General features: G+C 39.0%; 1 protein-coding gene across 1 annotated transcript; it reads right to left on the minus strand.

Annotated features, from left to right (window-relative positions):
- Positions 1 to 3,636: 3,636 nt before the first annotated feature.
- MED4 (mediator complex subunit 4) lies at positions 3,637 to 12,227 on the minus strand. Its single transcript, XM_009284912.2, has 8 exons — positions 12,222 to 12,227; positions 11,716 to 11,792; positions 11,046 to 11,112; positions 10,520 to 10,690; positions 10,093 to 10,150; positions 9,044 to 9,130; positions 8,066 to 8,197; positions 3,637 to 5,174 (listed from the first exon to the last, which is right to left on the minus strand). The coding sequence occupies exons 1-8, from the start codon at positions 12,225 to 12,227 to the stop codon at positions 5,002 to 5,004; spliced, it is 771 nt and encodes a 256-aa protein (XP_009283187.1). The 3' UTR covers positions 3,637 to 5,001.
- Between the last annotated feature and the right edge of the window lie 1,179 nt (positions 12,228 to 13,406).

The following is a 13,406-nucleotide window of genomic DNA, read 5'->3' on the forward strand; positions in this document are numbered from 1 at the left end:
GCGGGGGGGGGCCCGCCGCCGCTCCTCGGGTTCCTCCGCACGGAGAGCTGCGGGTGCGGCTGTTCTCTTAACTCGGTTGCATCGAAGCAGAGGTTTGAGCACGTTTTAGCTTAATTTATTTTCTTTTTCCCCTTTATTACCACCTGACTTTGACATAAGCAGGTCAGGGAGTGGCTACAGGTACGTTGATTCTGCAGACCTGAGAAAGCACCCATTTCCAGTAGGGTCGAGGCTTAAGGGGAGGAGAGTGATAAATTTAAAATAGCTGCGTACGCAACAGAGACCTTGAATTTGTGTTGGTAAATTCTGCACAATCCACCCAGGCTTGCAGAGGCAGAGTTGTTACGCGATTAATTTTATACTCTGGCTTTTTCTTTTTTTTGTTTTTCCTACAGGTTGGGAATGGGTTAAGTGGGATGAATTTCCTCCAGCAGATCAACTGTTCTGGGCCTTACGCTGTTTAAGAGAGCAAGGTTACAATCCTTTTACAGAAGAGCTCGATCATCTAAAAGGGTACACGGGAAGTCACCAACTAGCGTAAAAACTAATTGTACATTATATAACAAACTAAAGGACAGACCTGCTTTTTTGGCATAAAAAGAGAAAAGGCTATATCATGCTCGCTCTGCCTATGTGAAAATATTACCCTTCCCAAAGCCAAAAAGATGCCAAATGTTTCAGTGCTTTTACCGTATTTCACACAACAGTTGTCTCTCATTCCAGAGCTATTTCTAGCTCTAGTGGTTAACAATTAATGTTTTCTTTTATAGGAAACCCACAGTGTTTTATCTGGTTAATCTTTATGTAGGTGAATAGCCCTTTGGAAGTCAGAGCTAGTCAGAGAGGCTTACTCACTTGGAAACAGCTGCAGCATCAGGCCCAAGAGAAACCGATTTGTTTAAACCACTCTCCTGCTTTCTATGTAAAACTACTTTGCATATCACGCTGCTTTCCTGTAACTATAAATCTCGGACCAATTTTTAAATTTAGCCTTGTCTCATAGCTTCAGTTAAGATACTGTCATGAACAACAGTCACATTTTACAGACAATGCCTCATTCTGCAGACAGTAGCATATACTTGAAAATCAGAGTATTATAAACATGAAAAGGTTGCGGTGGCTTGTTGCCACCCCCTTTCATTACAGAGTTCTGTTTGCAGCCTCAGTTACATTAGAATTTATCTGCAGAAGTGTTTTGGGTCTCTGCAGTTGATCTTAATTCCTGGTCGTGTTACTAAACCCTTAATAGTTTAGTGGGGCGGTGCCTACAGTGTTCTGCTAGGCTGGTGCAAATAACATTGTACAAACTAATCTCATTTACAGGTGTAGCTCTACGGCAGACAGTCATACTTCTCGGCTAAAGAGCGTTGTCAGTATTAAATAGCACAGATGGGTGTAATTCTGTGTGGCTACTGGGATTTGATAGAATTGTTAATTTTCAGTTTGATATGACTAAAAAATTGAATTGGTAGTGAATGAAATCACAGTACACAGATATACAAAAACGACGAGTTTACATTTTTCATTTTTTCTAGACTCTGTAACCAAATTTGATTCTTTTCCAGCTCTACTCACTAGGACATAAGCAATTAATTTGAGGTTATGGCTTTTAAAAAAAATCACTAATTGGCTAATTTTTTTTCTCTTCATGGTTCTTTTAAAACACAGTTTTTGTCCGGTTCCTTTAGATATACCCATTGTAGAAAATGTTCTGAGATTCCTTTAATTTCTTTTGAATAGAGCATAAGAACAATATTGAAAGATTAAAATTGTGTGAAATTATGAATTGACTTGTCAGTTCTTAAAATAAATTAGCTTGAAGGGTTTAAAGCTTTTCCTTACTTTGCACATACATTCTCTTAAATGGAGATGGCTCTTTTTGTCGAGAAGCAGACAGGGTGATAGGAGGTATAAGGATGCTACTGACCATAGCAAGCCTCCTGCTTAGAATTAACTACGCGCAACTTCCTTTAGGACAGATATTCCTTCTCTGAAGTGAAGAAAGAAGATAATGTTATAAAGCAGTTTTGAAATACCACTGAAAATTCCTTTACTACTGTATCTTTGTAGAAAGCTTATTTTCTTCTATTCAGAAGTGGAGATTTTCTTCCTGAAAGCAACTTTATGTACACTGAAAATTATTCCATTCAGCTGTCAACCGAGAGGCTGTAGGAAGAGTTGACAGATGTCCTGCCAATCTGTCCCAAAGAATGATGAAAAAAAATATGATTAAAATGATTTAGTGCAATTTTAAATTTTAGAAGGCATCTAGCTCCTGATGGGAAAACCGAGGTCACTGTAAAATGGTTTGTCATGCAATAAATATTTTGTTACTGTTAATGGTTATATTCATTCTGTCTGTTGTAAATATACAAGTAGTTACTGAAACGGTACCTCTATATGTCAGTGTTTCTGTATCCTTTCTAAGTAGACTGATTAAATTACTACAGTGCATTACTGCAATCAGCAATCCCTAACTTAAATAATTTGTTTTGTATGTGTCATGCATTTATACTTTTTTCCCCCCAAGAAAACTTAATTCTCAGTAGTTTTTAGCTGCTAAGACTCAGTCCTTTCAACTAAACATTGTTTACTTTGATTTTTGGTACTTTTGCTAAATAGGAAAATCTATTATGTACACACCTAAGCCACTGAACAACAGAACATGCAGTTAAAAATTTGTGGTTTGTTAAATTGCTTGTAATAGACAGAATTCACCTAAAATGGCATTATAGTTATCCAGCATTGAGAAAAAAAACTCCTGAACCATATGTAGTTTGGAGCACTGATGTAAAAAAAACTGGTGAGGATGCATCTTCTACCCAAAGTCTGGTTTTATGCTAAGTGAACAGTGGGCAGAGCTGTCTTCTTACCTATTTCTTAGATGTAACGCATTGGTCCCATTTAATCCTTTAGCAGACTAGCAAACAACCCAGAAAAAGAAGCGGTCATTGCTTCTGTTCACTCTTATTTATGTCTGGAAACAATCACCCACCTCTATGATATTTCAGTTAGTGAATCACATGATATAGCCATATAAGACTTTTGGGCAGACCGTACATTACGCTTTCCATGACTATTAATTATTTACTTGTATTTCATTCCAAGAAAAAAATGTCCTTACAAATGAGAAGATGAAAGAGACTAGTGAGCTGTGGCTGTGACAGAAGATGTGTTGAGAGGCATTTAGGGAAGAAAATACTTATCCAATGGTACAAAACATTAAGAAACTGCATTTTGCAATATTGTGTATGATTCTGATCACACAGGTTTAAGAAAAAACAATGTGAACTAGAACAGGGATAGGCAAGGTTAACTAGGATGATTGAGAGAGGCCAGATGTATTGGGATTAACATGAACTAAATAGGAAATACAGTTCTCTGCAAAGACAACGGGGGTAAACACCAAAGAGGAAAAGTTTATACTGAATAAAGGTTAAAATATATATGTATGTGAATAACTTCAGACTGCAAAATAGAGGTGAAATTTTAATAACTCTGAAAATACTTCCAAAAGTAACAGCTGAGACAAAACCAAATTCCCAGTTTCTCTTTTAAAACAAAAAACACTGTCCTGTGTTATGATTGAACCTGACTGAAGAGGTCCTTTTCATTTCTACATCCTTGAGGGATTTGTATGTATGTTGGTCATATGTGGCAGCATTCCTGACAGCAATATTTGAAAGACTGAGCAAATGAGGAAGTACCTGATTTATCAGATACTTCCTGCAAGGAATCTACAAAATGGAAAAGCAGAGAGAATTGTCATCTGTGCTTCAGGAAGCCTCGTTGCAGGGCAGAAACCTGTAACTGCCATGAACAGCAGCTCACATAAGTAACCCTCTCATCAAATCAGAAAACTAAAGAGAAGAGTAGCTGTCAAAATGACTCCTTAAGCAAAACAGAACAAGGAAAGGAAAGCCAAGGGAAGTGCCTTTGGAAAGATGAAAGAACATTGTAGCTGAGGCAGGAAATGCAACTGCTGAAGTAAACAAATTAGCAGGTTCAAAGAACTGAAAAAATTATAGATGACAAGAATAAAGAATCTGTGAGCACTTTGAACTGAAAGGAGCTGAACCTGCAGCGTGCCCCAAAGCGTGTCATCTCCAGGATCCCAGGATGCTTAACCAAAGTATTGGTGAAGTCTTGCGAATGGGCACTCAACGTCACTGCCTCAGGGTCTGCCCAGTTCTGTGTGTACCTGATAAAGCTCAGCTGAAAAGGACAGACTTTCAGTTCCTGACTGCTCAGCTGCTTCTAATACTGACCTGACATTTTGCAAAGCAGAAAACAGAGTACAAACTTCTGAAACTGAATCAGAATTCAACTACATACTGGGATAAAATGTGCTGAGTATTGAAATTACACAATAACTCAAAGATTTAAGTTTGCAAAATGAAGCAAAGTTACATCAAAGCTGAGTTTATTTATGACAAATCATTATATATTACAATAATTACAACCTTTTTTTTTTTTTATACACCTTATTGCCATATTTTTGTTCTCGGCACGCACAAGATGATCAAGAACATGGATTTAGGCAGTAACAAAAAAAGATACTAAAATAACAAATTTCATGCCTCATTTCTGTGCCATAGAAAAGGCTATCATCAAAAGAGTAAAGTTACTAACAAACATACAAGGGGATTCCCCTTACACCTTTTTTCCCAGGAACTTTAGTCATCTATTGTGTAGTAAATATATATATACACCCGTGTCTTTTGCAAACATACACATTCACACATTTACATAATCACTGGAAATTTGACATCTCTCCTCCAGCAGAAAGCTCCCAGTCATTTTACTTGAACATCTAATGGAAAAAAAAGAAATTCTAAAGTCCATGGTTTTAAATTAGTCACCCTATTTCTGAGCCAGCTGTTATCTTCTCCCTACACAGGGACACCAGCATAACAAAAGGGTATTGCAGTTTGTGACGAACCGCATCCAACCTACCTTCACCACAGGAAAGGTCTACTAGGGATACTGTCCCTCTTGTACCTAGTCTGAGTCACTGCTGCTGCTTGAGGAGTCTGTTGACATAACTTCTACATCATCTTCATTCTCTTTATTGTGTCCTGGAGGCTCCAACATGAAGTCATTACTATGATTAGGAGGTAGCATGTTCATTGACATATCACTTGACTGCCAAGGATACTGAGGAGCGAGCACATCTGGAAAAAGGGGGCATAATCAATCAAACTATCAGCTTTGTATATCAACAAATTCAACAAGACAGCTCAACCAGAACTCCAATTTAAAATTAAAACAAATCTTAAAATCATTCCTGAATTTCGGACAGATGAAACCCTCCAGTAAGAGCTGGAAAACATCTCATGATGGAGCCATTCTATCACTGTAAAAGCCTACTCTGCCGGAGAGGTCCATTTATGTAGGTGGCTCTTGATCTCCCATCACTCCACTTCAAAACAGTATATATTCATACAGAGCTTTTAATCTTCAAAGCACAGTTTGAACTGACTTAACATTCACAACCACTGGCAGTAATGAAAATGGTCACCCTCTGTCAGTATGCAAAAATAGATTAAAACATTAGATCAAAAAAAATACTTAAGGTAGGCTATAGAAATTCAGAGTAAAAGGTTTTATCCAAATTTGGCTGAAACACCTTGGTTATTGTTTTTCCAACAGCAAATATGGTGCATCAAGTGTAAAGGAGAAGAGTGTCCTACTACAAAAACCAGGGCCACAGAGATACTTGAAAAGTGGGAATGCCCCACTGTGCCCCAGCCAGGCCAGCCTCAGTTGCCTCTCACTTCTCTCAGCTCTCACTGTTTCTTCTCTTCTCCTCCTACTTCCAAAGCCATCTCCTACCAACCTACCCTCCTCCCACAACACTTCCTAGTCTCTCCCTTCCTTGCCCACAAAATGGCTCCCATTTCAAAGCTGCAGTCGACATCTATATGCCGTTTCTGCTCCCTTCCTTTTAATTTACATTCCTACTGCTGTGCTTCAGTTCTTCTCCACTTATTACTAGGCACTGTAGGTAAGTCTATCCCATAGAAGAAACCAGCTATCTGCCACTTAACAGCAAGAATTAAAAATAATTAGGCAGAGTTAGAAGTGAACAAAAGCCCCCCGTGTGGGACTTTGAGTACAGAAAAAGAGGGCACTGTCTAAGCAGGGGGTTATATATGGCAGATTTACTCTCACTCAGGTGCTGCCTAACTCAGAAGCGCACAGACTCCACACACATTGTAGGTCCTGCTCTTTAAGTCTGCAGACACCTGAGATTCCACATATGAACTACAGCCACAGTCCCCTCATACCAGATGCATTACCTAGCTGTACAAATCCGACCCACCAGTGGATGCGAGGACATAATGCAGCCTTTATGCCAGTTCTGTGCCCGCTTAAGGAAGACCAACAGTAGTATCAGGTGGTCTCATCCCAGCTGTGGTGAAGTTAAGCAACTTTATTTGAAACAGCTGAGAATGTAAGCCAGTGTTTTACATCCTGTGGCCGTGCTTCAATGCTGGAACCAGTCTACTATTAAACCAGGTTGAGTATGTGTGCTAAGCAGCCCCAAAGTTTTGAGGCTACCAAGCAGCCCAGTGGCTGGCTTGCAGACTCAGTAAGGACTCAGTAACTGCACATCTCTGCAGAAGTCTCTAAAAGGACTAGATCCCATGATTAGCATTCTCGGGACATGCCTCCACACACCAACAGATTCAAGATCCCTACACAAAATGCCAGGCCAGCCTCTACTTTCTTTTAAATGAAGTTTTGATGTTTCCCTCTTACCTGACAGTCTAGTAATTAGAGGATTTCCCCTGACATAGGAGACCCAGATTCAATTAACAACTTTATTTGAGGAGTTTAAATCCCACATTTTCCAGCTTCTCAAGGAAAAGTCCTAAAGAGTGGGCTTTCAGTTCTTACAGAGACAGCACTCAAAAGTGAAAAAGGAACGAGTTTGCATCCCTTAAGGCAGAGGAGCCAGCCAGAATGGGCTCTACTGAAACAACTCCATGAGGAAGACGCAACCTTAACATCTCCTCTGACCGTATTTCAAAAGAACAGAAAAGATACATGGGCCCATCCTCAGCACTTCCCTGGTGGGTTGCTATGGACAGATGTCAGGGTCCCACTCCTGTTCAGCTCACTGACCCATTTCATCCAAGGCCAGAGGTTTAGAAAGCAAGATGATGCAGAACTTTAAGTCACTTCCTAAGAGGTGACAAGAGGATTAGACAGATGATTGGAAACACAAAATCCAAGTTTGCTATTTCTCCAATGGAGTCGCGATACAGATTTTTTTAATATATTCAGTACAAATTTTGAAAACAAGCTTTCCGTAACACCTGCAAGTGGCTTAACAGACAGGTAAGAACTGTTACAGATCTCCTATGAATCCAACTAAGAATTTTACCACAATTTAGTCTAACCATAGTAGATTAATGCTGCACAGGTATAGAACCCCTGAATTCTTGATTCAGTTACTGTAACTTACTGCTAAATTCTATTTTTTTAACATGGAATCCCACTAGAGTCAGTGGAAGTGCCCATTTCACTAAGCAATTAAGGGATTAAAGCTCGATTCCTACACTCAAGCTACTACCTCAGCAGCTGTGCTTTGCAATGTCTTTTCAATCCAGAACGTCCAAGCAAACAGTCTTGCTATATAGAGCATAGACTTAAAGGAAGGTAGGGGATGACAATACACCCCTTTTCTTCTGAATACAGCTTTCACAATTCCATACTTTGTCATCACTGCTAAGAAGAGTTTGCTTTGAAAATGCTTTTTAACATGATTTGATATCACTTAATTTACAGCAATTTAAAATAAGTGAATTGAAGGGTAACTAAGTGAGTTTTGTTTATATTGACTTAGTTGCAGTGTCTGCAGCATGATTTAGCATGAAACAAAACCATGCAATTTCTAATTGTTAAGTTTATTTACTAGATCTTCACTGCTAGGGAACAACGTTAGCCATAATTTTCATTATTTTAACTCTGATTTGCCTTTGCTAAGGGAAACATATTAATTGCTATGACTGTACAAAGAATAAAGAAAAACAAAACAAAACTGAGTTTCTCTTACCTGGCAGTCTGCCTGCTGCAAGTGCATCCCCTGGTAAGTGTCCATTAACTCCATTGGTGGATGGGTTGTTCATCTGACCCAAGAGACCACTCCTCATTTCCAAATCTGTAGGATATGGCCTACGTGGGTCCCCTTAAAAAGAAACACACCCCCAAAAAAACAAAAAAACCACAACAAAACAAAAAAACCAACACACAAAAAATGTTTTTAAATATTTAACAATTGTCTTGCAGACATTAACTTTTTCCTCAGTGCCTAGTTTCCTGACCAAAAAAACCCATACTGTGATTGTTTGGATCAGCAATGAGCATCACACCTGTTTTGTTAAAAACCAAGTCTGTGTCTTTCACTTAGATTTTCTTTGTTCATTCAAACTTGGCAGAAAAAGCACGTTTAAATAAAAAAAAACACCAAACAAAACAAAAAAACCCCACGTTTAGAAGATATTTGTGCTCTCCCTGCTACTTCACAGCTGAACAGCAAGGACAGGAATTGGAAAAAACACATTCACATTTTAGACAAGGAGGATAGTTCCCAAAATTGAAACATGACACAATGAAAACCCTGCTTCTGACTCCACTGATTACTAACATCCCCTGTAAAGAATATTATAAGGGGCAGGAGGGAACACAACCAAGCACATGGAAAAGTCTTTAAACAGACTTGGTTCTAACTTGTAATTGGGGCCAACATTCAGGGGAAAAAAGCAAACAAAGGAGAGCAGAGGAGGCCAGTCAGAGAAGCATGCAGTTTCATAGCCTTTTGAAGATGTACATAAAGTCTACAGGACTTTGGATATCCATTTTTGTTGAAAATATTAGATATAGCAGCTGAAAACAATGTTACTCTAATAAACTGCAGTGTTTTTTCACTATATAAAAGCATTATAAGACCAGATACTGACCATGCTTTATTATTAAAAAAAAAAAAAACCCAAACCAACAACCCCTAACCTATTGTCATAAACTTGATAGTTACCTGGTACCCATGTCAGAGGGGCACAAACAGCATTGCTAGCACTGATCCTATGGGCATATTTAATTATTTCTTCAGAGGAAATGGCACCTGGAAAAAGGGAAGGAAAGTTACTATATTCTCAAGAGATTGCATCATTCAATTATTTCGGAATATTGGACACTAATATCGAAAAGATTGGGAACGTCATTTTGTCAAACATTAAGAGCATGCTTCAAATGCAATAACTGCTTAAAGGATTCTTAGATTATGCAAGGATGAGCTTTGCAGTGAACTGATTTTACAGCCATGAGTTCAGTACACCTTCAATGTCAACAGTTCTTCAACCTCACGAAAAAACACAAAGCAGTCTCTGAAGCAGTATACTTGACAAGCACAATTTGTAAGACAACTTCAGCACCTGCTTTATTATGGAATTTTCTGTAGTACAGTATTTTTTTTGTTTGTTTAGTAATGTAGAGCACACATGTAGCAGTCCTTCTAAATATGTGCCTGTATTACAGTAATAGAAACTTTATGAAATTCCTTGATTTTATAAATGAAAGAGATAAGACACTGTAAAAAAAAAAACCACCGTAAAAAAAAACACCAAGAAAATGCCTCCCACAAAAAAAAAAGTCAGTTTAGCTTGGTAAGTGCCACAGAGTAGCAGCAATTGCTACAAATACAAACCAGTATCACCAGCTAGTCAGTCTTTCAAATACAACGCATATGCACACAAACATTCTCTCCCTTTCCTCAGTAGACCTACTGAGGCAATTTGGTGAGACACTTAGGTAATCAGATATAGTATTATCAGTCCAAGAAGAGTGTTGAGACACTTTAATTTAAGCTTAATATTAAGATATGTTTGCCACAAAAAGTAATTCATTCCTCCGTTTATTCTGAGGAAATGGTTATAGGTTCATAATGAAATGGAAATTTGTTTACACACAAAGCATCCAAAATCTGTGACAGTAGAATTAAAAAAAATAAAATAACCCTAACTTGAGCTCACTAGCAACTTTCTTTACAACTGCATTTATGTACTATGTACAATCATGAACACTCACCTTTTCTTGCCTTTTCAATTGATTTCAGCTTTTCCTTTGCTTGATAAACAGCTGTTGCCTAGTTGTAAAAAAAAAAACAAAACTAAACCAAACCTTCAATGCATCTTTAATTTGTAAACTTCTACATAAAGTCGGCTCTGTGAATAAACCCTTGCATTTAGTTGCATTTTAAGAGAGAAACTATTCAGTGAACATTTTCAAAATATGCAGAAGTAATATAGGTTTGGAAGAAAATTACCATTATAAAACAAAACTGAATACCATGATAACTAAATAGTATTTGACTACTGAAAAAAACCTCAAACCACTAAGCTCTTATGAAGTTTTAAATATTTAAATCTTCTCAAACTAACACAACACCACTTTCTCCAGAACCACCTTTTTCACAAGTAGATGCTCAAAAGCAAACACATCATTATGAGCTTACCAGTATGTGCTCTGCTTCTTTTAGTTGTTTCTGCAGCTGCTGAATATCATTATCCCTCTTTTCTACTACCTTTTCTAAAAGCTGCATTTCATGATGGATTTTCCCCTGATCAACTGCCAACTTCATTAGCTCTTGAAACTCTCCATCTCTCTGTATCAGCAGTTCCAGGATCTATTGAACAAGAGTTTTGCAGAACTTTTAATTTAGCTAGAGTAACAACACACCCTCAGTTGCTCTTCTTTGCAGCACGATTGACATCCGTAGGAGTATTTCTGTCTGCATGAAAAATGAAACAACATTTCTTCCTCTATTTGCAAAAACAGCCTATGAAGCATGCAACAAATGAACAAACAAACAAACAACATCATGAGGACCGTGAATGCCTTTGTAGTGGGGCCAAAACCTCATCACCACCATTAGCCTGAGTATAGGCAAGGACAAAGGGAGAAAGAAAGAAAAAAAGGAAACAATTAGAAGTAAAGCATTGTGCTCACCCAAAGAAATACAGTTTAGAAAGTCAGCTTACCTGGCTCTCCTCTCCTGGCTGTGGAAGCTTCTGGTTTCTTGAAATTGCCAAAATTTCAATTAGTTCCCTGAAAGGAAAACTCTGTTTGCACAATTTTCTAGGGCATTATTTATAAATCACATCAAGTCATCCCAAAATGGTCAGAGTACTGATATCATTACAGAAGTATTCATGGAATTGAGTATTTTACAGTTTTACAGTACAGTGTTGGCAGGGATTTCTCAACTAAGAGTAATTCTGTGAATAGTCTCATGATTGGAGCACGTTTTTTTTCCTTGAGCTCATGAAGTGCTCATGTGTATTTGCACTCATGAAACGTGCTAAGTTCCTGCTGAACTACATAAGACATAAGCAGAAGCTGAGAAAAGAAACAGCACAATGAAATGCATTCATATCCTACTGCCTTTGTTTGTTGCAAGAGGGCATTAAAGTTCTCTTCGCTATTTTACTTCTCTACTTTTCCTCCATTTTTTCCCAACAGAGCAAGTTTCACACTTGGGATTAGAGCAATTAAGTCTATGCTTTCAAACACCTGAAGAGTTTGTTGTGAAGCTACTTCTATAACAACGAGTATTTCCACAATGGTATATCTGTTGTATAACACACACACACAAATACCAAAAAAAAAAAAATATTCTGGTGCTAGGTTAGAAGTGCTTCTCAAACAAACCTCTTGATCACGCTTCCAGGTACCCATTTACTTTGCCACCATTCTGAAAAGCCATCAAAAACCTCAGAGGGGACTCGCTAAACAACAAGACCGCGATGCAAAAAGGCATTTTCTGTAAATTCAGCGAACTTATTTGGCTTCTAAGGCTATGGATGGCAGTTTGACGCTAGGCATGAGTAACTGTCTACCTGAAGACACTGTCCTTGGAACAGTACTGATTCTTTGCTTGGTCCAGTGCAAGCAGCTCAAGTGGGATGTACGACTAATACAGCAGTGGGGCCAGAACCTTAAAATGAAAACGGGTACTTTTCAAAATGTCTGAAAAAGCCCCTCACCAGTAAAGCTCTAACTAGCAACTTGGTCTATGTCTCTTGGTCACTCCTAAACACTAAAATAATTTAAAACAATTAGAGAATAAAGAAACTTGTCATTATCACTAAAGCTTTATTATACCTGACCAACACTGAGCAGTAGCAAATAAAATCTGTTGTAAGTAGGTCAACTACCGCCATCAAGGCTGATGTCATGGAGGGTTTTAATTCTGTTCTGTGTTAGCTGAATAATGCACAGACGCAGATTCAAAACTATGCAACAGCTACAGATTAGACATGTTGCTTAATTTTTTGCCCCTACCACCAAACCAGTACCATGACTGTGAAAGGTCTAGCTCCACAGTGCTGCAACACTTTGCTGATCAACAGGAAGATTCACTAAATGCTGCTGAGGGTTGCTCTGGATTCATTATGGCAGAATATTAGTCCCAAGATTTAAAAAAAAGAAAAAAAAAACCTTTAGATAAACAGCAAGTCTTTTTTTTTTTTTCCCAAAACCACATGTTCTCCAGCAACCCATATGTCACAATAAAATCTAAAACTGAAAATAAAACCTAGCCAGAAACAGCAAGAGCAATTGACCAAGATACTGTCCTTGTCCTACCAGTGGTAATCATACACAGTGAGCCAGCCACATAGATAGTATAGGTTATTCCCTCTGAAAAAGTTTTCCTAAACTCGTGTTCTCCTCGAGAGAATGAAAATAATTAGGAACCAGTTTAACTAGTTTAACTAGTTTAACTGCCACCTGTGCCTCCACAACATGGTGGACAACTTGGACGAGGGTTATCGGTCCAGCCTCAAGAGCATGGGACTAAGTTTCTGAGCATTTATATCACTCCAAACACAAGCTCTGCAGCCTACTTGGAGTGAGTTTAACACTAATACAGGCAACGACCAGAATGCCTTAAGTCATGCAACACCATCTACAAATTTCTGACTTAAACATAAATTTTAGTGAATAATAAAAAGCCTAAAATCGGGATTGGGGGGGTGGTGGGGGGGTGGTGTATTTCACAGGAAATGCAGGTGTCAACCAAGAAAGAAAGGCAAGTGGAAGGATAAGGAAGCTCTCCTTCTGCTCTGAAAATAGGAAATAAAGCACCGCCGTTGCTCTCCTACTCGGGTGAGAGCTGCGGAGCAGAGCGCAGGACCGGACCAAGTCCCCCGGCTCAGCTCCAACGCCTCTCCCGCAGGAGCCGGCCTGGGGACGGCAGGAGAGCAGGAAAACGCGTGTACGCGGGCCGCACCGGGCCGGGCCCCCCTCCCGCCCCGCAGCCCACCGAGGGGTCGGGTCAGGCCGATCCCCTCCCAGCCCAACCCCAGGGGCACCCGCTCCTCTCGCCGCCCCCGTCGGAA

Source organism: Aptenodytes forsteri, unplaced genomic scaffold (assembly GCF_000699145.1).
Source record: "Aptenodytes forsteri isolate BGI_AS27 unplaced genomic scaffold, ASM69914v1 Scaffold199, whole genome shotgun sequence".
Taxonomy (NCBI): Eukaryota; Metazoa; Chordata; class Aves; order Sphenisciformes; family Spheniscidae; genus Aptenodytes; species Aptenodytes forsteri.